This window comes from Solanum pennellii, chromosome 6, assembly GCF_001406875.1.
Source record: "Solanum pennellii chromosome 6, SPENNV200".
Taxonomy (NCBI): Eukaryota; Viridiplantae; Streptophyta; class Magnoliopsida; order Solanales; family Solanaceae; genus Solanum; species Solanum pennellii.
The window spans coordinates 42,128,365-42,154,845 of NC_028642.1; the positions used below are offsets into that span (position 1 = coordinate 42,128,365).

Sequence of the window (26,481 nt, forward strand, 5' to 3'; positions counted from 1 at the left end):
TACCGTTTTGAAATTTTTATTAATATTTTATACCCTTTAGGCTCCGAACTCTATTAATGAATATTGTTTATGGGTTAATTTGCATAGATTGGATTTATTTATCCATATTGGTTCAATCCATGTCTCGTCCAAAGTAACAATTTACTAGTTGGTCAATATTTTAGCTTGTTCAAACCATCCATTTAACACCTCGTATCATAAATTTAATCTAAACACGAATTTTAAAATTGTGTTGAGCTAACTAAAAACATACCTATATAAGGTGTGGTAGAATACTCATGAATTATGACAGAGTATACCTAACGTGGTTGCATCTTTCACCTCATATCTCTAGGATGACATATCTTCCAACCAACTGTTTCAATTTTAAATGACTATCACAAATTAAACATGCATCTATCTTTACTTGCAACATTTTAAATAAGCTCATTATTCTATAAAGAATTGATAAACAATACTCAATATTAATTATAGAATAAAACTTTGTAGCTTGTCAAAAGTAAAATAAAGACCAGAGTTACCCTATAATGATCGTAAGACACTAAAGTTTGATGAGATCAACACTTGTTGGGTTGTTTGCCCCAAAATTGTCTCTATGCTCTTGGGACATTTATTTATTTTTTAATATTTTACTTGATGGTAAACTATACTTAAAATTACATTATTATATATATAGTGAACAAAAGTGATTTTAGTAGTATATTGCATTATTGTTTTAAAATGAAATAAAGTGACTTTGATAGAATATTCTCATGACTTTCTTATCCTAAAAACAACTTTAGTAGAATATCCTGATGGACCATTCAAAGAAATATGTAACGTAACTAAAAGAATTTTACATTAGAGGGATAATACAATATTAGTATAATACTAAGATATGACATATGAGCCTAACTCAATTCCAATAATGTTAGCTCATGCGAAGAGATTTGTCCAAGTCAGACCAAATTTCCATCTCTCTATCAATGTGGGACATCTTAACAAAAAATAATAGGGACAAGTATATATATATGGTCCATGTCATTGACATCTAGCTGTACAGTAGCACCATTATATTGCCTACATATAGCCACCTCCTTAACTTCATTTCTTCAACAATTCCTTAATAGTATATTTATGTAATGGAAGCTAACAATGATTACACACAAGATGGCACCGTTGATCTTCGTGGTCACCCTGTCTTAGCCAACAAAACTGGCAAATGGAAAGCTTGTTCTTTCCTTGTAGGTAATTAAACCTCCTTCTCTATCATTATTAATTATTAGCTATCTCATAAAAATATATATATGTTGTTAGTTCTTGTATCTCGACCGGTGCCATAGCCATAAAATAACACAACACTAAAAGTTTTTTTTCACCCGATGTTCGGAGTCCACATTGGAGGTCCGACTAGATTCAAATCGCGCTTTGCAAGGCCCATTCGGGGTGGAGCTCCCAACAAGATTTTATGCATACCCAAGGCTCGAAAACGAAAGCTCTGATTAAGGGTGAAACACTTTCATCAGTGTATCACAAGTCATGTTGGTCAGTCAAAGTTTTCTTTATGTAAAGGGGATTCAACATGTTACATATAATTTCTTCATCAATATTATACCGTATAATTTTCTGATATAGAGAATACTACTCCACCACTAATCTCGATTGGCTAATTAAGGACCAACTCAACTTGTCCAATGTTTCTTTATGAAAAACACATATGGAAGGATGACATATTGATTCTTAGAAAGAGGATAATGATATTAAGTAAAAGGTTTTGGAACATAAGATTTATTATAAGTCAAATCCATGTACTAGATTTTTCCCATCTGATAAAATTGGAACGATATAGAAAAGATTAGCATGGTTGTTACGCAATGATGACAGAATTGGTCCGATCCATGTATCAGATTTTAATTGTATGAATAATGAAGTGCAGGTTATGAAGCATTTGAGAGGATGGCTTTTTATGGAATAGCTTCAAACTTAGTGGTGTATTTAACAAGCCAACTACATGAAGACACAGTTTCATCAGTTAGAAATGTGAATAATTGGTCTGGATCTGTTTGGATTACACCACTTCTTGGTGCTTATGTTGCTGATACTTACTTGGGCCGCTTCTGGACCTTCACATTCTCTTCACTTATTTACGTCATGGTACGCAAACACATACCCCCTCTTTCATTTTATGTGACGTCCTTTAACTAGACACGTACAATGTGTAAAAGAATTTTTTAAAATAATTTATGATCTAAAATATTTTTTAGATATTTAATTTGTGTTGTTGAGAATTATTTCATTAAAAATAAAAGGAAAATTTTTAAAATTAAATTGTTTTTAATTATAATAAATTAACGAGATGAACTAGAAAGAAAAAAGTATCACACCAATGAAAATCATACTTATGAACTTAATATAATTAGATAATCTACCATAATGGAGTAGGATTTCGAAAAAATCTCCACCAGCTACTATAGATCCGCCCCTGGCTAAGCTACTATAGATCCGCCCCTGGCTATGAGTATCTCCTTTCGGTCACGTGAGTGATAGATACACTTTTTAATTTGTAAATCTTATAGTTAAGAAGCTACAAAAGGAACCTTTCAGACGATTTAGTCCAATTGCACATAATTAACTATATCGCACCACTAACGTCTATCTTTATTGGCCTACAATGCACTATAATTACCAATTAATTATTTAGACGATTTCTTTTACTTTTTTAAGTAGGGCCTGTAAACATTAATTCCATTTTTCCCTGGCTAGAAAATGACCTGTGTCTAAGTTAAGCCACATATATATTTGGTGGTTTGCCCTAGCCGTACACCACTAACTATTTTGTATATATATATATATATATATATATATATATATATAATTTTAGAATAATTTAATATGAGCGTTGAATGTATTTTAAATGCTCACTTGAATTTTAATTAATTGATAATGAGATATATGCTGCAATGATACAGCCAGTTGACAAAACAATGAGACGGATCCACTAATTCTCCTTGCTCTTAACAACCTTTTCTCTCCCTTTTAAGAGACTTTTAGACTAATATTGTGTTGTTATTTATCGTGATACAAATCTTAATTAAAAAAGAATTTTTTTTGAAATTTATGGTTTGAAACAAGTCACAAATGTTTGTGTGACTATAAATTAATTCGGAGAGAATTTTTCAATTGTAATCAAATTTCGAAATGTATTATTCTTTTAGGATCGACGAAAAAGAAAAGTATATCAAATAAATTAGAACGTGAATACTACCCTATTTAATTTGTAAACTGAGAACAGTACTATACATAAATAATAGTATAAGCTTTGGTTTCTAATATGAATTTCATATAACTAATGCAGTATTTGGTATCTGCTAATAACCTCTATATTAATTTTTTTTAATTCATTTTAAAAAAAAAATTGGGGTAGAAGAATGGAAATTGAGAGGGGTTTAGACATCTGTCAAGTAGTCAATCAATTAAGCTATTAAGATTTTTCATAATTTATTTATTTTAATATGCTCAGAAAGTGAAATAAGAAACTATATGTTATTATCTTAAAAATAAAGTATCTTTGTAGTAGACTATCTCGATACTATAGTCCACATATTATTGTTAATTGAATGAAAATCCTTGCATTTTTAATACTCAAATAATTCAAGTATAACTAGTATGTGAATCACATAGGAGGATTTAATTTTATAATTCTCTACAATTTTTTTTTTAATTATAAGTCTTTTTAAAGATAAATTAACATAAAATATCTAAAGTATTTTATTTTTTATTTAATTTATAAATTTCATAAAAGATCAGTTTCTCGAACATATTATGCGTAAGTGCTAGAACTTATTTGAAATTTAAATTAATTGCCACCTGTATTTTTGTGTTAATTTAGTGATCAATTTTAGAGGAGATTTATGAGCGCTCTGCTGGTATGAAAATGAGATAGCTTTTTACTTCATTTTCAGAGTTTCGGTTTCATCACCAGTCAAATTTTGTCCCTTTTTAGTGCGATAGTGACTTAATTCTTTTTTTTTTCCATTTTATTTCTTTTTGTCATTTGGTTAGTACTACTCAGTTTCATATTAATCTATCATCTTAAGAAAAATATATATCCTAAATTACTTATACTTATCAAAATAAAGTTAATTTAAAATTTTCCATTTTATAATCCAACAACTAATACCCTTTGAAATTGCAAAAATTTCTTTTTTCGAGAGTTCACTAATACTTTATATATATTCCAATGATATATATATATATTCATGGCTTGTGCTATTGAGCATTTGTTCACAAATTATCTTGATATATATCAATATGGATATAAAAGGTAAATTAATTGGTGAAATTAATGATCCTTAGTTATATACTTTAAGTAGCGTGTAAAATGAAAAATAATCAACGGAGAGAATTAATATTTTACTACACTTACTTATTTTCTGATTAATTATAAGAAAATGGACTGATGGAACTATAATTTTCCACCAGGGAATGGTTCTTTTGACAATGGCCGTATCAATTAAAATTTTGAAGCCAAGTTGTGAAAATGGAGTATGCAACAAAGCTTCAACATCTCAAATTGGTTTCTTCTATGCATCGTTGTACATAATAGCCATTGGTGCTGGTGGAACTAAGCCTAATATATCAACATTTGGTGCTGACCAATTCGACGATTTTAATCCACATGAAAAAAAACTTAAAGTTTCCTTCTTCAATTGGTGGATGTTTAGTACATTTGGTGGTGCTTTACTTGCCACAATTGGACTTGTTTACATTCAAGAAAACATGAGTTGGGGATTAGGTTATGGAATTCCAACTGTTGGATTAATATTTTCACTAATCATTTTCTATATTGGGACACCAACTTACAGGCATAAAGTTAGAAAGTCTCAACATCCTGCTAAGGATCTATTTCGTGTTCCTATTGTTGCATTTGCCAACAGGAAAATGGAACTACCTAATGACTCTTCACAACTTCATGAACTTGATATGCAATATTATTTCACTACGGGGAAACGACAAGTCCATCACACTCCAGTATTTAGGTAAGTTTTTATCGGAAGATATCGCCTTTAATAAAGTTACTATGTTTTTACATGATCAATAGCACTTGAGTATTTGTTTTTATGCTATGTGTAATACTCTCTCTTGTCCACTTTTATTTGTCATGGTTCCTTTTTTAGAGTCAAATCATAAAAATTTTGACTAATATTTTTTCATCATATTGATATGCAAAAGAATTGCAATTTATAATACTCTTTGTATAGTTTTTGAATATCTAAATTTTTTGCTTAAAATATCATATTAATATAATTTAATTTAACTTTAAAAATTAATTAAATTAACATTAAAAAAACGCAACATAACAAATAAAAATGAACAGAGAGACTATTATTTATACTGCTCTACTGTTGGTTCTTTAAGCATGGTTGCTTTCCTTTTTGTCAAGTTGCATAAGAACAGCTGCTATCAGTAGTTTCAACGTGGCAAACTGTTAATCGTCAATTTCAGTTTTAATTTATTTGTTGACTTTCATTTTTTGTCGGTTTCAAAAAGAATACGTCATCATATTATTCTGTAACTCTTTAATTTTCACTTTTTCACATAAACATATTTAAAATTATAAAATTAAAAGATACTCATTTTAGTTCATTTTGAATATATTTAGATTAAGACCATAATATTTTTGCCTTTCTTATTTTATTAAAATTTCGTGACAAGTCAAAATCAGACAAACAAATTAAAATAAATAACACATATAATTACTCTGATAGCTTAAGGATAAATGAGGGACCTAAGACACAACTAACCATCTTCGCTGTTACTATAATTACAATCAATTTGGACTTGGAATCTAGCCAACTGATCGATCCACATCATCATTATTCTAATCCTATGAGTTGCCTTTAAAACAGGCAAGGCACAAAATCCCCATAATTAGCTGCCTTAATGTGACATAGATTGATTAATATATTATTAGCATATACTAATGACAAATTAAACCATAGTCCCAAATCATGGCAAAGAGTCAAAAAAATGAGCACCATATATAATTGAGCATTTACCTGATGATGAAGTGTGTGACTATCTCAAAATCTCTTTCTGTTATGATAACATGATTAAGTGTGTGTGATTATCTTATCTAAAATCTTAAGATGTTAGAGAAAATACACTTTTATCATTTAATTGTATACTCAACACTATCAAATAAGCCAAAATAACTCTGTTTTGTTCAGGTTCTTGGACAAAGCGGCAATGAAACATGACAATGATACAGGTTCAAGGCTACCATGTACAGTGACTCAAGTGGAAGGAGCAAAGTTGATCACAGGAATGGCCATGATATGGCTTGTAACCTTAATCCCTAGCACCATATGGGCACAAATAAACACTCTGTTTGTGAAACAAGGAACCACTTTGGACAGACATTTGGGTTCAACATTTCAGATTCCAGCAGCATCATTAGGAAGCTTTGTGACTCTAACTATGCTATTATCTGTGCCAATGTACGATCGATATTTTGTGCCTTTTATGCGCAAGAAAACAGGAAATCCAAGAGGAATCACATTGCTCCAGAGGTTAGGAACAGGGTTCTTCATTCAAATTCTAGCCATCACGTTTGCTTACGCGATGGAAGTGAGAAGGATGCACGTCATTAAAATGCATCACATCAACGGGCCTAAAGAAATAGTCCCTATGACAATATTTTGTTTGTTGCCTCAGTATGTGCTATTGGGTGTTGCTGATGTGTTTAATGCCATAGGTTTGCTTGAATTTTTCTATGATCAGTCACCAGAAGATATGCAAAGCCTTGGAACGACGTTTTTCACTAGTGGGATTGGGCTTGGAAATTTCTTGAATAGCTTTTTGGTGACTGTGGTTGATAAAATTACAGGGAGTAATGGAGGGAAGAGCTGGATTGGAGACAATATGAATGATTCACACTTGGATTACTATTATGGTTTTCTCTTGGTCATGTCTGTCTTAAATTTGGGAGTTTTTCTGTGGGCATCCAATAGATATATCTATAAAAGGGAATCCAGGGAAATGAAGGATGAATTTCCAGAGTTGGAAGGCAAAGTCATAGACCTTCTTCCTTAGATTTGGAAGATTATTTAAGGATTAAATTATGTTATATACATTAGTTGATTTAGGATTAATCTCAATCTTTTTTTTTTAACTTCCTATTGTATAAGTCAATTACATACCATAGCAATTAATATAGTTATTTTTGCATGGTATGTCATGTTTAAATAGTTATCTCATAAATAAAAAAGCTTTAAGAATCTCATCTCCTCCACCCTTCCCAATTTTCATATTTTGATTTAATTAGAGTACTCTTGATACCTTTATAGTTGTTGCAGTTCTACTATCACTCTTCTTCTTGAAAACAACGTAGTTAGTTATTCCATACCTGCTCTATCTTAGCTTTTCCAATGTTATAGGGGGATCTCGATTGGTCATGTTTGTCTTCTTCTAGGCATCCGCTGCGTATCGATCGATTCAGTTTGATTTTGAAGTTTAATGGTTTGGCTTATTGATTATCGGTTTGTAAAGCTGTTAAATCGTTACATGACCATTAATATATTGGCTTATCAATCATTGGTTAATCGATTTTCGATCGTTATCGGTTCGGTTATCGATTTAACCGTTAAAATTTGATCAAAAAGAACATTGAAAATCAATTAGAAATAAAGTGACAAACCAAATAAACCGTGCATATGAATTCACAAGTTAGATCTTGCTAAAAAATAAACAGTTTTACGTTGTAGAATTACCAAGTGTTTAAGATAATCAGAAATAAAAATAGGAAACCAAACTCTAAGTCAAAGTAGTTCATATACAAAATGGTATAAGTATAATTATTTAATTCTGTTGAGTCAAGTAGTTAAGTATATCTCAATGACAACTGTCATTGATTTTATTCTGCTTAGTGTAACAGAATACTGTTAAGTTGTTAGGAAGATAGATGTAGTCAAAGATAGCAGGTGTGTATATATAATGTAATCTACATAGTGTAAAGTCAGTTAGTGAAATAATAATGCTCAGTTCCTAATTCATCTTCTCCAATTGCTCTCTATCTTCTAACTGCTTAATCTGAAGAAGTTCATGGAGTTTAACATTGTATTAGAGCTCTACGCTTTCTAACTCCATTATTAATCAATCATTTTTTTTGCAAACAGTTGGAGTGCATTCAGGTTCAATTGCGAAGATGTCGATTGAGAGTGATAACACAGGCAATGGCACGACTAAAAGTCTGGTAATCGATCAACATCACCCTCTGTTTTTTCAATAGTGTGATACGCCAGGAAGTTCATTGATCTCGATCAAATTAACTGGTCCAAAAACTGTGCTTATGGAGCAGCACCATGCGCATCATTTTGCTTGGTAAAAGCAAATTAGGCTTTGTCAATGGCCTATATCCATTCGAAAAGTTTGATTCATCGTTGCATCAACTTTGGGAAAAATGCAATGCTATTGTGCTCTCGTGGATCATGAATTTAATAAGCACGGAATTACTCTGCGGGATCATCTACACATCCAGTTCATACAAGGTATGGTTGGATCTATAAGAGAGATTCGACAAGGTTAATCACTCTAGAATATTTCATCTTCATAAGCTACTCTCCTATCTATTTCAAGGCACATCTTCAGTTTCAAGTTATTTCTCAAAGATGAAGGAGATCTGGGCTGAATTTGATGCCTTAATCCCTGTCCTTGCTGCAACTGCATTAAATTGAGGAAATACAGTGAGCACTTCGAATATTAATGCCTTCTACAGTTCCTCATGGGTCTCAATGAAGCCTACTCTCAAATATGTGGCCAAATTATGTTGATGACTCCTACACCATCTATAAACAAGGTGTATGCTATGATCATTTTTGAGGAGAGTAGAAGATCTATAAATTTTCCTATTCTATCTGATAATCCAGAAGGAATTACGTTATTCAGTAATAGTAAAGGTAACAGTCGTCTAGGACATGGTGGTGGTCGAGGTGGTGTCTCAGGAACAATTATCCAGGTGGAGGTCGTGGTGGATCTGGTACTCCAAACCATTACTCTGATAGTTATGCTAATAGACCTCGCAGATTTGATGTAGTGTGTGAATAATGCCATATTAGAGGTCATTCCAAAAATGCTTGCTACAAACTCATTGTTTATCCTTCTGATTACAAGCAGAAGAAGAAGTATAACAATTCTTTTGCAAGAGACAATCCATCTGCTGTGGACAAAATGGTAACAGGTTTGGTTCTATGACTGGCGGCAATTTTGGTGCTTCTCTCAATTTTGCAGGACCTTCAAAGATGCAGCAACATGATGAATCTAACCAGCCTGAGAAAGCTAATGAAATCCTCACTGGGCTACCACAATTCACCAAGGAACAATATCACAAGATCTTGTTGATGCTTGGCTCTAAACCTAAAGACACTCACTCATCTATGGCAGCAGGTATGTCACTGTGGTACACTTACTGAGAGAGAAACTCAATGGATAATTGACTCTAATTCATCCAGTCACATGGTTGAGTCATTACAGTTGTTAACCAACATTAGAAGTGTTTCACACGTTAAGGAGACTCAAGTACTTCTACCCACTGGAAATGTATCTAGTGTAAGTCATATAGGTTTCTCTTGTGTATTCTAAAACCATGATGTAGTCACCAATGTTCTCCATATCCCTGATTTCAAGTACAATCTATTATCTGTTTCCAAACTGACCAAAGAATTGCAGTGGGCAGTGCATATCTATCTCGATTTTTGTATTTTTCAGGACCTTTTCACTGGTCAGGTGAAGGGGATTGGTAGGGAGAAGGGTGACCTATACATTCTTACAAATCACTACAGTAAGAAGCATATTGCTGAGGAAGTTCCAAGAAGCAATTCAGTACAAACTTGTGCAGTTCAATCAGTGCAAACCAGTGAGATAGATGTTGGCCTTTGGCATAGAAGACTTGGTCATGTTTCTGCTGGAGTTATGAAGACACTAGGAGTTCTTGGGTCAGTACATTGTGAGTCTGTGTGCTCTTGCAGTGTTTGTCCTCTAGCTAAACAAACTAGACGTCCATTTCTTTTAAAAACTACTAGATCTAATTCATTTTTTGATCTCATTCACGGTGATGTATTGAATCCATTCCCACTTATAATGGCAAAAGATACTTCTTAACGCTTGTAGATGATCACTCCAAGTATATGTGGATTTTTCTTTTACCTACTAAGTCTGATGTAATTGCTGCTATTACTTCCTTCCTGCTCATGGTGAAGAATGTATATACTTTCTCTGTCAAGTTTCTCAGAACTGACAATGGATGTGAGTTTTTTAACTCTTCCATGAAACAGTTGCTACCATCCTTAGGGATTATCCACCAGAGTTCTTGTGTGTTCACTCCTCAGCAGAATGGAGTAGCTGATAGGCGACATAGAAAATATTGGAGGTTGCCACGGCCCTCAGATTTCAAGGAAAGGTTGCACTCAAATTTTGGGGAGAATGTGTTAATACTGTCACCTACATCATCAACAGGCTTCCCACTCCAGTACTTTAGGTTCAGTCCCCGTTTGAAATACTGCACAAGTTTTCCCCTTTCTTGGCTCATATGAGAACATTTGGTTGCCTGGGGTATGTTACACATGTCAAAAGTTGGACAAATTCTCTCCAAGATCTTATCCTGCTGTTTTCCTAGGTTATTCATCAACACAAAAGGGCTACATCATGTATGGTCTAAGTTCAAAGATATTTTGTGTTAGCAGAGATGTTGTATTCAAAGGAGGATATTTACCCTTTTAAGCATGTCACTGCCGAGCTACCTCCTTTATTTCCTGCTCTAGATATACCTCCATCCAATATTGCTCCTCCGAATAACTTAGTTGTACCTGTTGATACCTCCACACACACTCATGCCTCTTGTTCTTTCGATCCCTGATTCTCCAAATGTGTCTACAGTTGAACCTCCTCCAGTTGTGGTTAGGAAATCATCCAGAACATCTAAGCCTCCGGTATGTATGAATGATTATGTTACTCAGAAGCATGGTAATGCAAATTGTTGTTATCCTATATCACAGGTAGTGGGGTATAATCTAGTCTCTTCCTCATTCAATACTGCATTATTTTCTTATTCAGCTATTATAGCCCTGCTACTTATTATGAGTCTTTGCATGATCCTAAGTGGATTGCAGCCATGAAAACCGAGACTCAAGCTCTATAAGACAATCTACATGGAGCATAGTTCCCTTACCACCTGGTAATCATCCAATCGGATGCAAATGGATATTCAAGATAAAGTACACTGCCTCGATATCTATGGAGAGATATAAATCCAGATTGGTGGCAAAGGGGTTTAGTCAACAAGAGGGGTTATATTATACTGAGAGCTTTTTTCTTGTGGCCAAGATTGTCACAGTTAGGTCTGTGGTTTCTATAGCTGTTGCAAAAGAGTGGTCTATCTTGCATATGGATGTTCACAATGTGTTTCTTCATGGAGACTTATTGGAGGAGGTGTATATGGAGATTCCACCTGGGTTTGCCAGCTAGGGAGGAACACACAATGTCTGGAAACTCCATAAATCACTGAATGGCCTCAAGCAGGCTCCAAGACAGTGAAACAGGAAACTTATAGATGCATTGGTCCAGCTGGGCTTCTCTCAAGTCACTAGTACTACTCTCTATTCATTAAGGGGTCTGGTGGGGACTTAGTAATTGTCTTAGTGTATGTGGATGACCTTCTTATAACTGGTAGTAGAGATCAACTAATACAGTAGAACAGAAATGATTTGAAGCTTAAGTTCAAGATGAAGGACTTAGGAAAATTAAAGTTCTTCTTAGGTATTGAGTTTGCTAGGTCCAAAAGAGGCATTGTGACGATCCAAAGATAATATGCATTAGAGTTGGTATCCGAGATGTGATTAAGTGGCACCAAACCATTCACTTCACCCTTGGAAACAAACCTAAAACTTACATCTACTGAGTATGACACAATCATAAATGAGGAATCTATTGAAGAGAAGGACAAGTTACTGACTGATCCTAGTCAATATCAAAAGTTAGTAGGAAGATTACTCTACTTAACCATGACCAGGATTTACATTGCCTATGTGGTTCAAGTGTTGAGTCAGTTTATGCACAAGCCCAAACAGTCACATATGGAGTTTGCCCTAAGAGTGGTCAAGTACATTAAGGGAGCACCTGGACTTGGTCTGTTAATGCTAGTAGACGTTCCAACAAACTTGAAGCTTATTGTGATTCAGACTGGGGTGGATGTCTACAAATCAGGAGATCAGCTACAGGTTACCTGGTCAAGTTTGGGAATGCAGTGGTGTCATGGGAATCCAAGAAGCAAGGCTCAAGCTGAGTTCAGGAACATGTCATCTGTAGTTGCAGAGATAACATGGTTAATTGGCCTGTACAAGGAGCTAGGAATTGTAGTTGAAACTCCAATACATTTGTATTGTGACAGCAAGGCTGCGATTCAAATTGCAGCAAATCCTATATTTCATGAGAGAACAAGCACATCGATATTGACTGTCACCTTGTCAGGAAAAAAATTGTACAAGGTACTATCCATACTCATCATGTTTCCACAAAAGAACAACTAGCAGACTTGTTGACCAAGATCTTAGGAAGAAAACAACATGAGTATCTTATGTCCAAGCTGAGTTTGAAAGATATCTTCCAACCATTAGCTAAAGGGAGGGTGTTGAGTCAAGTAGTTAAGTATAACTCAATGACAACTGTCATTGATCTTATTCTGCTTAGTGTAACAGAATACTGTTAAGTTTTTAGGAAGATAATTGTAGTCAAAGATAGCAGGTGTGTGTGTATATATATATAATAATCTATATAGTGTAAAGTCAGTTAGTGAAATAATAATGCTCAAAATTAACCTAATGATACCTTTTATAATAAACTACTCAAAAAGCAATTTTTTTTTAAAAAAATGGAAAGACCCTAAAAAAAAGTTCAAAAATATGCTTGCTCACTTTTTTTTTTGAAAAAAAATAAAGAATGTGATGAGAGTCAAATCTTGACTACAATTGGTACCAACAGTTACGATTGAAGGTAAATCTCTCATTCCCTTTTTTTTCTTTTAAGATTAAATTCAAGGTTATTCCTACAGATTCAGGTGATGCCTCAAATATACTTAAGGGTCAACAAGATCTGTTCATCTTGCTTCAAACAAAGGTTTTGAATTGTACCAATCCTCATGTTTCAAGTGCACTCGCGACAAAGAATGATCCTATATCACACATATTTGAAACATTTAATTATAGGACATTTTTAAAAATGCACTCACTCTCACACTCTCAAGAATGTTCAATGCACTCAATTGTGATACCATACGCTTGACCCTTATGTAAATCGCCACTAATGTGAGAACATTTGAAATGAGATCATGTAGGGCTTGTCATTGGCTTGTAATGTAGGCTTAGGGATGGGTAGGATATTTATCTGGGATAAAAGTGACTGAATTCCTCCTTGAGCGTTACACAGAATTTGTACTCTTAATGATTGGTACGCCTTTGGCGTTAGATCCTCTTCATTGTTCTCCCCCCTTTCAACTTCTTTTGAATTTTCATTTTTTGACGCTTTTCCCTTCTTCTTTTTTTTTTCGTTTATTTCGACTTCTTTTGACTTCTCATTTTTTGGAGCTTTTTCCTTTTTCTTTTTTTCTCTCTTTGTTTTGACTTCTTTTGAGCCCTTATTTCTTGGAGCTTTTCTTATATTTCACCTCTTTATTATAATTTTTTCTCCTATTTGTTGGAGTATTTTCCTTCCCACCTTTCATTGACCCTGTAAGAGTATATTTTTTGTCTTTCTTTATTTCTTTCACCTTTTCTTTCTTCCTTTCTTTCTTTTTTGCTCTAAAAGTCTTTGCTTCCTTGATTTTGAGAGGCTCGATATCTTTGCTTGAAGAAATTTCAAACATGGATCTCCTCTTATAATTTGCACATTCTTGGTGCACTCAAGAAGGTTGGGCCAAGAGAGGATAGTGCTTGTAAGCACTCAAAAGTGTAGTGATTAAGATGTAGTTGTCCAAAGAAAGGTTTCAGACTCAAAGTGGGAAAACTAGGGATTAATATAATTTGGTAGGCTTTGAAAGGCATTATCGGGTCAAAAAAGGCCTACAATTCTTTCTCAAACCAAATATTACTTACGATTTCGCCTCGAAAAATATTCAGGTCAAGTTCTAGATTAAAAGTGTAATACAATTGAACTTTGATCAAAAGCTCACCACACAATGCATATGAAACATAGGGTTGGTTTTATTCTTATCTTGATTGCATGCAAGAAAATTTTGAAGTATCACAAAAGTACAGATAAGAGGTACCACAAGAATCTATAGTTTATCACAACGTCGGTCTTTTCCATCATATCGAATATATTTACATGCTCTTAACTGCATAGATTCCGACCGAGCTGAAGACATGACTCTTACATTATGTACAAGTTATTTTATTTTTTGAAAGAATGATTACCGAATCCAAGAAGAGCTGCCTATGTATCTCATTAATATGAGAATCAGGTGTGTGTAGTTCATGCATATTTGACTTTAAAAATGTTAACAAATTATTTTATTTTTACTTTTTTTTTTGGAAAAAATAATACCAAACCCAAGAAGGGTTGCCTACGTATCTCACCGAAATGAGAATCAGGTTCACGTAGTTCCTTTAGATAAGGCGTATAATAATTTAAAGTTTTAGACAAACTCAAAGAAATTTCCATGTCTAGCGCCACTAAAATTTGTAGTCATGAAGTGCTTTTCGACCTCCTTTTTTCCGTACTAATATGTTTTATATCCACTTAGCTATCAATCTTTGTATTGCCTGTAAAATGTGGTTTATCATCATATACTTTTTTAAAGTAATCACGTGTCTTCTCTGAATGTCTTTTCTCAATTTTCATAATATCCAGACATTGTTATGACCATTCCCGACTATATGGTCTTCCTGGAAAAAAAAAAGAGAAATTTGTGAAAGAAAGACCATAATAATAAAAAATAAAAATAAAGAAATATAACATCATAGTCAACAACTCCCCTGATTTGTCTTTTGACTTGATATTGATGTCTTGTGAAATACAAAGGATGAGATTTCGCGAGTCTTCTTGTCCGTTGCAATTTCGGAGGAACAATGATTTTCAAATTTTAACGTAAATCAGCCTCTAACTTAAAAGGAAGAAAAATTCAAAAGGTAAAAGTGTTAGCTTGTGTTCATAATGGGCAATGCAAATATTACAACAAGAATTAATTAATACATAAACACTATTTTTAATGAAAGACAAACTTAATTATATCACATAGCAAACAAACAATTATTACGCGTCCTATACAAATATGTGACCCTTTGATGCCAAGGGTGGGCCTATCGATCTAAAGAATGTATTACGCCATTTGACAACTTTTTATTGTACCCCCAAAACACTTAGTACAATTTTATGAATAATTCAAATATGATTACAAAATAAAAAAGAAAATAAAGGATACAAATAATCAGTCTCACGCAGGAGAATAGTCATAAACTAAGCCTCTGTGGAAGATACTTCTTCTTGAACTTGTTGTCATCTTCGATTGCCAACACTTTTGGATGGAATGATAGCTTGTGAAGAACCGAGTTTGAAAAAAACAGACTATTAAAATAACCCTCTAATCAGATGGACAATGGTTTGTCAAATGTCGTATATATCCTTCAAATTACACAAAATTATGATTGTCCGTTTAGGCCGGAGGCCATTATGGACTGAAAGTGGTCTTTCTAACGGACCCAACACGCCTTGGGTGTTTGAGTCATCTTAGGTCAATGCGTTAAATTCAGGGTTTAGTTTCGCTCTACGCTAGTTTGACTAAGAGTGACTTTTGAATGAACGGAAACCCAAGTGGACAACTTAGGCTGAAATTCACGTCAACTATTGGACTCATGACGAACCAATAAATTATTGATCATTTCAAAAAAGGGCTGAGCATAAAAAAGTTCGGTTGCGATCTCACAAAATCTTTCTTTAATATACTATACATAAACCGAAAAAAGCCATGAAATGCAATAACAATATACATACAATAAAATGAATAATGAATGAACAACAAATATAATATACAAATAATATCAAAAATATACAAAATACAAAGTATAACACAATAAACGAAGATTTTCCTCAATTTGAAAAAATAATTCATATTGGTTAGAACCTCTGCCTCCCCAGCGGAGTCGTCATTCTGTTTACATCCCTTCTCTATTCGAATAGAGCGAAATGTCGTGGTGACTCAAAAAATAATCAATTGATTCAATTATAAAAGAGTTTTAAGATATAAATGAGTTTTAAAGGAGTCGCCACCTAATTTTAGGAAAAAAATAGGAAATCAATTAAATATCTACAAAACCGAGAAATTCTAGGTAAGGCTTCAGGTTATTCCGAAGGGAAGGTGTTGGGCACCCTTCGAAATGTACAAATGTGGATCCTGTCTGAATTCATTTTTTTTCAAATCGAGGAGAAAATAAATAATATAAAGTTTAATAAACATGCAATATACAGAAATAATATGATAAAATAATAATATAGAAATCGGCCTAAGTTTGCTTATCGCCAATAATATACGCAATAATAAATAAAATTACAATTTGAATTTTGTTCGAATAGCTTCGATGGAAAGTAACTCGATGTACCTGTAAAAACACTTAGTAAAAGAGTTAGTACTAAATAGATATAAATAAAAAAATGAATAATCAAATAATAACTTAAAAATAAAAATTCGTTTTATTAACAGGAAAGGCGTTAGAAATCGACGATAATTTTTTTACGGCCAATTTCAACATATAAAATATATAAACTTAAACTAAAATTCCGTCTTTTTAAAATGGGGAGGCCTCGAAAATCGACTGAGAGATTTTTCATTGGCCAATTTAACAAATAAATAATATAAACTTCATTAAATTTCCATCTTTTAAAACGTGGAGGCCTCTAAACCCGACGGATATATTTTTCATTGGCCAATTTAACAATTAAATAATATAAACTTCATTAAATTTTCGTCTTTTAAAATGTGAATGCCTCTAAACCCTACAGAGAGATTTTTCATTGGCCATTTTTTGTAAAATATCTTATACTATTGTAACAAAATAAGTAGTCCAAAAAAAAAGTAATACTACTAGTGATTAACAAATCACAATGAACAAAATACGGAAAAATTACTACACAAAACCAACTCAAACAAAATTATTAACACTAATGACTAAAGCCTAACAAAACAAATAAAACATATATATTGAAAAAGATGAAAAGAACAAACAGTAATAGCAATAAATCTTATACTAACACAGTAACTACGCATAAACAGACAAGATCATATGAATAGGACCAAAAATAAAATAATATAAATTTATTGAAACAAGTTTCCACAAAAAATCATTAAATAAATGATATGTAAAATTATAATGAGAAAAAATAATGAGAAAACAACAAATAAAACTTTCAACAAATAATAAAGAAATAAAGAAAATATGGGTCACTGCCTAACTCTAAACAAAAACGACAATAACATAATAATTAAAATATAAAACTTAAGCAAAAGCAAATAAAAGCAAACTAAAAGAAAATGGATGCTTTCGATTCTGTTTTCGATCCCCTTAGAGAGTTTGCCAAATACAACGTTAGGCTTGTTAAGGGGTGCCACAAGGCAGATCGCAAAGAATTCAATAAAGTTGCCACTCGTACTGCAATCGATTTCGTTGTGATGAAATTTGTAGGATTTTTTGTCAAATGGATCTTCATTCCTATCAGCACATCATCGTTGGTGCTTCTTAATCGTCCATGTGAAGGAGAAACTAAATTGAGACATTAAGAAAAGGTTGTTCGTTCATACGTCTTGAGATCTGGGTTTGAGTTGTGGCCTTCTGAGCTTCATAGTCATTTTCAAAGAAGAAAAAAATAAGGATAAAGGAGACCATTAAAAATAATTCTTGTTCTTTTATGTTGTATCTGCTGTAGCCGTTGACAAATTTTGAGTTTGCCCAAATATATTTTTCAGTTGAAGTTCAAGGAAGAAGGAAAGTGATTCGTCATTTGGGAGATTAATTTTGGATTTTCATTTTTTTTCTATGTTTGGTGATTGTGGATTAAGGGAGGTGGAGGAAAAGTGAGAGAATTATTTATTTTGTTTTAAATTTTTGAACAGAAATTTATAATTTTAATCTTTTATTGGAGTGACATTTTTAGTTAATAATTTAAAGAATATTTAAGAAATAATTATGATATGGCATTAATATATATGATGAGGATATGACATGTCATTTTTGTTAGGGAGAGTGAATTACACACATGGTTGGACGGGCTTAAAAATCTCATTTTAACCGAGTGTAAGGGTCCAGTTGACAAAAGAATAAGTAAAAAGGTTATAGAATACAAATCCGTACAAGTATAAGGGTCCATCAGACCATTCCGCCTTTAGAAAACAAAAAAATCTTGTAGCACACACTCTTCACACGTCTAAAAGTTTATGCACTCATTGTGGAAACTCAAGTCATTTAAAGAATCAATGTAAAGCTCTATTTGAGGCTTTTCAAAAAAATGTCAAGTTCACCAAAAAGGAAAAGACTGATACGGCTAATTAAGAACTTGGTCCCAAATAAAAACGCTCCAGATAAAAGGTTTTCTTATTTCTCTTTATGGGCTAGAAGAGATTTTATTCATCCTTTTACTCACATAAAGGGGCCCAAGCTAATCTGGATTTCCAAGACTAATCTTTGACTAGTGTTTCAGGTGAAGGGGAGAGGGAAAACGTCAACTTCGTACATGAATAGTGATGGTCCAAACAGGCGCTAAAAATGGTAGAAAATTTCTTCTCACTCTTTGATATTCAAGGGGGCAGTTTAGTCCTTGAAAATGATGAGAAAAATGAAAGAGACGAGAAAAAAAAAGGTTGAAGAAAGTGACATTATATCAAACATCTTTGATGATGCAAATTTAGGGAAAATTGCATATGAACTTGGTTCACATCTTACAATCATTGATGCACCTGAAAGATGAATTACTGTACTAACCTATGGTCTTGGAGATATGGGGAATAATAGAGCAATGAGGACAGTTAGAGTATGGTACACCTTCAGGGGGAACTTCGTTGTGTGAACCTGATCCTTGTTATTAATTGGAAGTTATTGAAAATTTATAAGGGTTGGTTCTCTGTGAGGAGTATTATGATGCAGACATACTCATGAAGGCCTTGATATGAAGAACTTGAGAAAAATCAACCAAAGCCTGGGCCTATCGAAACAAGATGTTGCACATCATGATTTCCTTTAATAATTGGCTAGTAAACGAATAATCTTATGCTTGAGTAATTATACAATGAATATCTGCTAACTCAATCTCGTACTATAACATGTACACACTCCAGTTACATCTCAAATTATGTTGAAGGTCTGCGGATATTAACTCTACTCTTTGCTAACACCATTAAGTAAATCATGGAGGAACACAAAAAGGGGGAACCTGGTTTCTCTGTAATACTCAGGTATGTAGCATCCTTTTTCAATGCATGAATTTCCTGAGTTTGGGTCAAATATAAGCACTAATGAACCTGGTCGATCATAAAAAATTCAACTTTCTTAAAAATCACCAAGAACCCTCTTTGACAATAAGTATCGTTCATTCTCAAACTGCTCTAATAATGAGAATCTCAGTATTGAAGACACTAATGCTATAATTTTGGGGGAACCTTGCTTTACTACCCACATCTGAATCAGGTTCACAAACTCCAAATTGATATTTCATCCATTCCAAGTGTATAACCTGTCTATCTCTTAGGGGTAAATTGTTTCTTGCTTTTATTATTGATAAACATATCTCTTTGTGCACCAAAATGTGGTGAATCTCTTACTTGTAGTTGGTACTACTTCAAAATGTCATCAAGAAAAAGGCTATAAAAGAAATTCATGGAGGAATGAAAATGCTATAGAGTAGAGTTTTAAAACAAATAAATTAATGATGTACCTCATGTTTCTCTTGATGAAATTTCCCATTCTAAGAAAATTGATCAGAATGAAGGAGCAGGTGCACAATGGACATACTGAATTTTTTTTTATGACGGTAAACATCCCTTTCTTCCTCACTTTAGTAATCTTTGTCCCAATCCTCATCCTCAAATTTTTGACTCTTTGAATCTTTGATGTGCTTATGTCTGTCTCATACTCATGATATCATATGCTTTTGATCAAGGGCTTAAATTGGTACATATTTGTTTATTCTGTTTCTCATTGAAGATATTAATTGTGTATGAGTATAAGATGACCAATATCCTCGGATTAACTACTATATTGTTAGCAGAAGTGTACTTGAAAGTGTTGCCCAAGTGGCTATGAGTTAAAAATGATATTGCACTCATTGAATGTTATTCGAGTTCTTTGGTTATTGATTTTCAATGATGCCAAAAGGGGAATATAGGAACATATTATGCATAGTTTGTCATCACCAAAAAGGGAGAAATTTTTGGGGAATGAGAAAACATGAAATTTTTAGTTTTGATGGATGACAAAGAGTTGTAGTAAAATGTTGGAAAATAGGAGAACATATAAAGTAGTTTTGATGATTGATAAAGTGAAGGCATGGTTCAATACTTGTTGTCGTATGTGTACTCTATCTGCAGATGAAGATGACCTATACAATTATGAGAGACTGCGGCAAAGAAGAAAAAGTATTGCGGCAAAGAAGAAAAAAAGTGCAGAAATAAAGAAGGAAAATAAGGAAACAAATATGGAAAGAAATAAAGAAGGAAAGAAATAAAAAAGTAGCAATTCAAGTCAAAAAGGAAATAAATAAAGAAGTTACATTCAAGTCAAATAAGGAAAGAGGTAAATATAGACAAATTCAAGAAGGAAAAGGATTTATAATTCCTTTTCTTGTAAAAGTTGAAGACAAATCAAACTCTATAAAAGGATCAAGAAATTGAAGGAAAAAAGTGTCTTTGCAAATTACAAAAATCGAGAGAATTTCCAGCAAAGCCAGAACGATAGCCATTGCATATTCACGAAATACATCATCTTGAGAGCAGTATTTACCGGAGAAAAAATGCAGGTCTTCCTCACAGCAACGTAAGGACCAGGTCCACGAAATCTGTTCCACACTGAACAATTGAATGTTGAAGTCTGATCAAGTAAAGTCTAGGGTCATTAGTCGTTGTTGATTTGTTCTAGGTTTATTATTGAGTTGTAACAATTCCTGGATTGTGTAACAAGAAGTGGGTTTGACTTTTTGGAGTAGAGTCTTGAGAGAATTGGAACAAGAAGTGGGTTTGACTTCTTGGGAGAGAGGTTGTGAGAATTGTAAACAAGAAGTGGGTTTGACTTCTTGGGTAGTAAAAGTTAAGAAGACTTGAGAGTTTTTGTACACAAAGAAGTGAGTTTGACTTCTCGTTGAATGGAGATTTTTTGATTATAGTTAATCGAAAAGGGTGGAAGGTTAGAGTTACATTCATAAATTAACTGAGTTGTAAATCTTGAATTAATATAAAACTTCGGTGTGGTTTTTCCCTTTCTTGAGTTCAAAAGGTTTCCACGATAAATCTTTGTTTAATTGTGTTGCGACAAAATTACAAGAACCTGGTTCTTGTATCAGGGTAAGGTTTCTTCAAGGAGAAATGACACTAACCCCATGTTCTTTGACTTGGGAGGTCCTGGCGTTGTTCTTCATGACTCTGCACCTAATGACTCCACAAATATTCCCTTTTTAGATGAGGACCTGCCTATTCCAAGTGAGTTGCCTGTACAAGTTGAATTACAATTGCCTGTACCAACTGAATTACCTCCCATTCCACTACTTGATCCTGCTATCTCAATAGTATCATCTCAACCTCAGTTGAGAAAGTCTACTAGAGGGTCGAAGCCTCCAATTTGGCTTCAGCACTTTATTCATCCAGTGAAAAGGAAATGTTTCTTGTGCTTATTCTATATCCAAGTTTGTGAATTATTCCTCTCTTTCTTCTAAGTGTTAGTATTTTTTAGCTGCGGTTTCTTCTGAAGTTGAGCCTACATCTTATGAAGAAGCTTTAAAGGATCCTGGATGGATTTCTGCCATGCAATCATACAATGATGCATGCCTATTGGATGTAGATGGGTAACAAGATCAAATATTAGTCTAATGGGGGAGGTTGAGAGATTCAATGCTAGACTTGTGGCTAAGGTATTCAACCAACAAGATGGCTCGGATTATCAAGAAAATTTTTCTCCTGTAGTTAAGATGGTAACTGTGAGAGTTGTTATTGCTTTACCTGCTATGAACCAATGGCCTCTATTTCAAATGGATGTATATAATGCTTTCCTACAGGGTCATCTTTAAAAGGAGGTGTATATGCAGTTTCCTCCGGAATTTAGTAGCCAAGGGGGGCATTAGGCATGCAGACTCCTCAAATCCCTATATGATCTTAAACAGACATCTAGACAGTGGAACCTAAAGCTCACAAATGCCTTATTATCATCTGGTTTTGTTCAAAGTCAATATGACCACTTTTTGTTTATTTTGAAGGGACATTCTAATCAGGTGATCATTCTTGTCTATGTTGATGATTTGTTAATTACTGGAGATGACAAAGCATTCATACAAGAGGCAAAAGATGTGTTACATGCAACCTTCAAGATTAATGATCTTGGACTATTGAAGTATTTCCTAGGAATGAAATATGCAGACATCAGAAAGGAATTCTGTTGTGCCAACGGAAATATGCCTTAGAACTTATAGATGAGGTTCGTTTAGGTGGCTGCAAACCAGGAATTACACCTCTTGAACAAAATATAAAACTCACAAGCTTGGAGTATGATCAACAGTGTGGTCTCCAAGAAGATCCACGACTACAAGATGTGAGGGGTTATCAAAAGTTGATAGGAAAGCTGCTTTATTTGACACTAACTAGGCCTGACATTGCCTATAGCCTTCAAACTCTAAGACAGTTCATGAAGGCACCTAAGAAGTCTCATTTAGAGGCAGCATATACGGTGTAGTCAGATACATAAAAAATGAGCAGGAGTTGGAATTTTAATGCACAGAAGGCAAGGGTGTATTGACAACATTTTGTTATGCTGATTGGGCAAGTTGCTTTAACTCAAGAAGGTCTATAACTGGCTACATAGTGAAGTTTGGACAAACCCTGATATCATGGGAGTCTAGAAAACAAAATACAATAGCTAGAAGTTCAGCACAGAGTATAGGATCATGGCCTTGACAATATCTGAACTAATCTGGCTGGTTGGGTTGTTTAAATGTCTGGGAATTGAAATTCCCACACCTATTCAGTTGTTTACAGATAGTAAGTCAGCTATACAGATAGCAAGAAATCATGTGTTTCATGAGAGGACAAAGCACATAGATGTAGATTGTCACTTCATTAGAGAGAAGATACAACAAGGGCTGATACACCCAGAGCATGTTTCAACAACTGAGCAGGAAGCAGATTTGTTGACAAAAGGGCTTGGAGGCTATCAACACTATCATTTATTGTCCAAGCTAGGAGTCTTAAATGTGTTTATGTCACCTAGCTTGAAAGGGGATGTTGAGATGATCATAGAGAAAGGTTAATTAGACTATAAGCTAAAAATGTACAGTTGATATTCTTTAATAACAAAATGTCTACTAGTTAATTAGAATGTTAACTGATTAGTTAAATGTAGTTAGTCTATAAATAGTAGCTAGTACTCAACATGTAAATATCATTCTGCATTCATCCTTTTAAGTCAATATAACAAACAATTATTTACTCTCTCTGTGCTAGCTCTAGTATTGACCTAGAAAATCTCATATTCACTCTCCAACGGTGAATTTTGTTAGGACCGCAAATAAGCAGGTGTAACGCGGAAGCTAGCAATGCAAACCTCAAAAGACCACGAGTAAGAAGACAACGAGAAATATACCAAATGACACAAAAATTTAACGTGGTTCGGTCAATCGACCTATGTCCACAAAGGAGATGAGCAATCCACTATAAATACGAGAGTACAAATACAGAGGGAAACAACCTCAACCAAATTCACTCAGAATACATGGGAGGTTCACACAAGTGATAACGTATCAAGCTTGTGACCCACAATTTCTCCCCCTAACCAAAACTCTCAAAGCCATTAAGACTACATTGTGAATGCTGATTAAGTTAGAAGGAACGTGCCTCTATTTATAGAGTCCTAAACCTTTTCCTACAAGTAAAGGACTAGTCAATCCAAAACCTTTTCCTGAAAGGAAAACCTATTTATGGTAAGAAATTTAGGGCAAATAAAACCCAACAAATTTATCAAAAGGAAAATAATGTACGCTGACATCTTCTAATCATTTTTAGTTTTCATAAGAACCAGTGTCTAATATTTTTTATATTTTTCACGAACTTTTTGTAGAAAGTAATGAAATTATGCAGAACAACTTTTGTTGATAATCATGTTAATTGCTCATTTTTTTGTAAGATCCCTCAGTTTTTTGATAATATCTAGCAAAAAGATGAAAGTTGTTCACTTACAAATATTTGAAGGATGTTTTCTGCTAAAAATGATATTTTAAGAATGTCTTTAAGTTTGAGGTATAGTTAACTGATGTTTTCAGCTAAAAATGATACTTAAACGATGTAGTTTAAGTTTGCGGTATAGTTGAAGGATGTTTTTGACCATAAACTCAACTATTGAATGTCAAATAAATAAAATAAAATCTTTTTTTGCTAATAAATTAAAAATCCATTATTTATGTCAGATTCACGACAACTTCAATATGAAAAATGTTGTAGTCTTACCTCATTTAAGTAACAACACTTTGTGGTTTATGGAAGAAAATAATTGATTTTATGCCTAATTTGTGATTCATTTTCTTAATTAACTGAGGCAGTCATAGTACTTGCTAATATATGGTACTTAATTGACTGAAACACCTTTGTATATATATAATTTTTTTTTCTTAAACGATTGTTTCCTTTCCATCTTTGTGACTTGGTTTGATTATATGACATCTTTTATAGTTTTACTTTTATATTAGTTGGAGAGCTCGAATGTCTTGTGCATTTTTTGCAAGACCATACAGTACGTTGCTTTAATCTTGTTGCTATAAATGGGATTGTTGAATTTCTTATCTTTTATGATAGTAATTCATGAGTTTTGAATAATGAATTCTGGTATTTAATGTTGCAATTGAATCTGTCTCCTTTGTGTTGTTGGTTGTATCGCTAAATATGCCTTATAATACATGGGTTTAAATTCGTGTTTGTAGTAATATATGAATCTGAAATATGTATTGTATTAACAGAAATTTAGTTTGGATGTGGGTCGTCTTAAATAGTTGCCAGGGACTTTGGAGTGGTTGGAGGTTATTTAATTTATAAGAGTTTTCAAGCTTCGTTCAAGCATGCTTCTTATTATTTAGCTTGTAATATTTTGTAACAAACACACTAGAATAATAAGGATTCGGGGCTTCTATTGTGTGAGGTGGGGAAATTATATGCTGGCGTGTTTCTCACTTTCTTATTTTCCTTTTACTTATTCTTATTTAACTATTTAACTCAACTTCAATTGTTGAAGTTGTCTCTATTTCTCTTTCTCAAATCATTGTTCAACTCTGCTTTTTCATAATTTGGATCAGACATGTCATTTTCATTATATATATANAATTATGAGGTCTAATTTCAAATTTTCTAATTAAGCCAACACGTCCCTAGGTATCACCTACATATATAAATCAAATCTTTCATCTATCGTTTGACCTTAAATAAAAATGTTTTTTATGATGGAAGAGTACGATTGATTATATCGATATCGTTGATATCATTCCTATAGAGGAACAAATATTTGTAGCCTCCTTGAATTCTCTTACGTACGGATTGGTTTGAATTCTAAAGTTTTAAATAAATCAACTTTTATAATTACGTTTTATTTTTTTGGGTAGATCAGTTAACATTTCGATCTTTCTTATAAATCCATTGTATTATACATGTGGATTATCCATTGGATTTATCCAAACAAATTGGATTCATGAATTGTTGCTTCTACTATGATAAGAGATAACTATGTATCTATTAATTAGATGACTTTTGGGAGTGACATCTCAATACTACAAATAGAGATATCACTCACCATTTGAAACACACTTGAAAAGAAGAAAAGTCTTCTCCTTCGTCTACTTCTCTTGTCTTTTTCTCTTTATAATTATATTATTATGAGCTTGATTTTACAACACGTTATCAGCACGAGACTCTAGCCAGTTGAGATTGAGTGTTTGTTTTTCTTTAGCTCATATTTTGGTTGATCTCATTATGAGAATCAAGGTATTAGATTCACAAAATCAGGTATGTATTTTCTAAAATCTTTTTATAATTTAGAATACAATAGTGTTCGGTCACTGACATTGATTGGGAACCAAAGACATATACTACTATTGGTTGAATATGACATGCTAGACAAAATATCTTAAATGGAAGAAGGTATAAAGTTTTAATAGCATGAGTTTGAATATTATTTTGATTGTTTTGAAAAACTCAAAGGCTAAGTCATGTTGTATTTTGGTCTATCATACCAT

At 33.2% G+C, this 26,481-nt stretch overlaps 1 protein-coding gene, 1 long non-coding RNA gene, 1 other non-coding gene and 1 pseudogene across 4 annotated transcripts; all 4 read left to right on the plus strand.

Moving 5' to 3' along the window:
• The first annotated feature begins 1,046 nt into the window (after nucleotides 1-1,046).
• LOC107023865 (protein NRT1/ PTR FAMILY 5.1) lies at nucleotides 1,047-7,214 on the plus strand. Of its 2 annotated transcripts, none has more exons than XM_015224682.2 (4): nucleotides 1,047-1,227; nucleotides 1,916-2,133; nucleotides 4,462-5,018; nucleotides 6,210-7,214. In XM_015224682.2, exons 1-4 carry the CDS (start codon nucleotides 1,122-1,124, stop codon nucleotides 7,072-7,074), a joined length of 1,746 nt encoding a protein of 581 aa, XP_015080168.1. In that variant the 5' UTR covers nucleotides 1,047-1,121; the 3' UTR covers nucleotides 7,075-7,214. The 2 variants fall into 2 exon arrangements, with proteins under 2 accessions (XP_015080168.1, XP_015080169.1); XM_015224683.2 differs by lacking the exon at nucleotides 1,047-1,227 and adding an exon at nucleotides 1,286-1,524.
• LOC114077737 lies at nucleotides 1,792-1,892 on the plus strand. The gene has a single exon (XR_003579105.1). It is a non-coding gene; the product is annotated as a U6 spliceosomal RNA (small nuclear RNA).
• A 677-nt stretch (nucleotides 7,215-7,891) lies between the features above and the next one.
• LOC107021893 lies at nucleotides 7,892-10,189 on the plus strand. Its single transcript, XR_003578841.1, has 2 exons — nucleotides 7,892-7,961; nucleotides 8,157-10,189. It is a non-coding gene; the product is annotated as an uncharacterized LOC107021893 (long non-coding RNA).
• A 7,263-nt stretch (nucleotides 10,190-17,452) lies between these two features.
• LOC107022808 lies at nucleotides 17,453-17,760 on the plus strand (annotated as a pseudogene).
• Nucleotides 17,761-26,481: the final 8,721 nt, after the last annotated feature.

Bases quoted from the DNA above. Each gene is read 5' to 3' on its own strand.
- LOC107023865 (XM_015224682.2), top strand. From the start codon at position 1,122: ATGGAAGCTAACAATGATTACACACAAGATGGCACCGTTGATCTTCGT. The intron at 1,228-1,915 runs GTAATTAAACCT...AATGAAGTGCAG, and splicing joins AGCTTGTTCTTTCCTTGTAG to GTTATGAAGCATTTGAGAGG. The intron at 5,019-6,209 runs GTAAGTTTTTAT...TGTTTTGTTCAG, and splicing joins CATCACACTCCAGTATTTAG to GTTCTTGGACAAAGCGGCAA.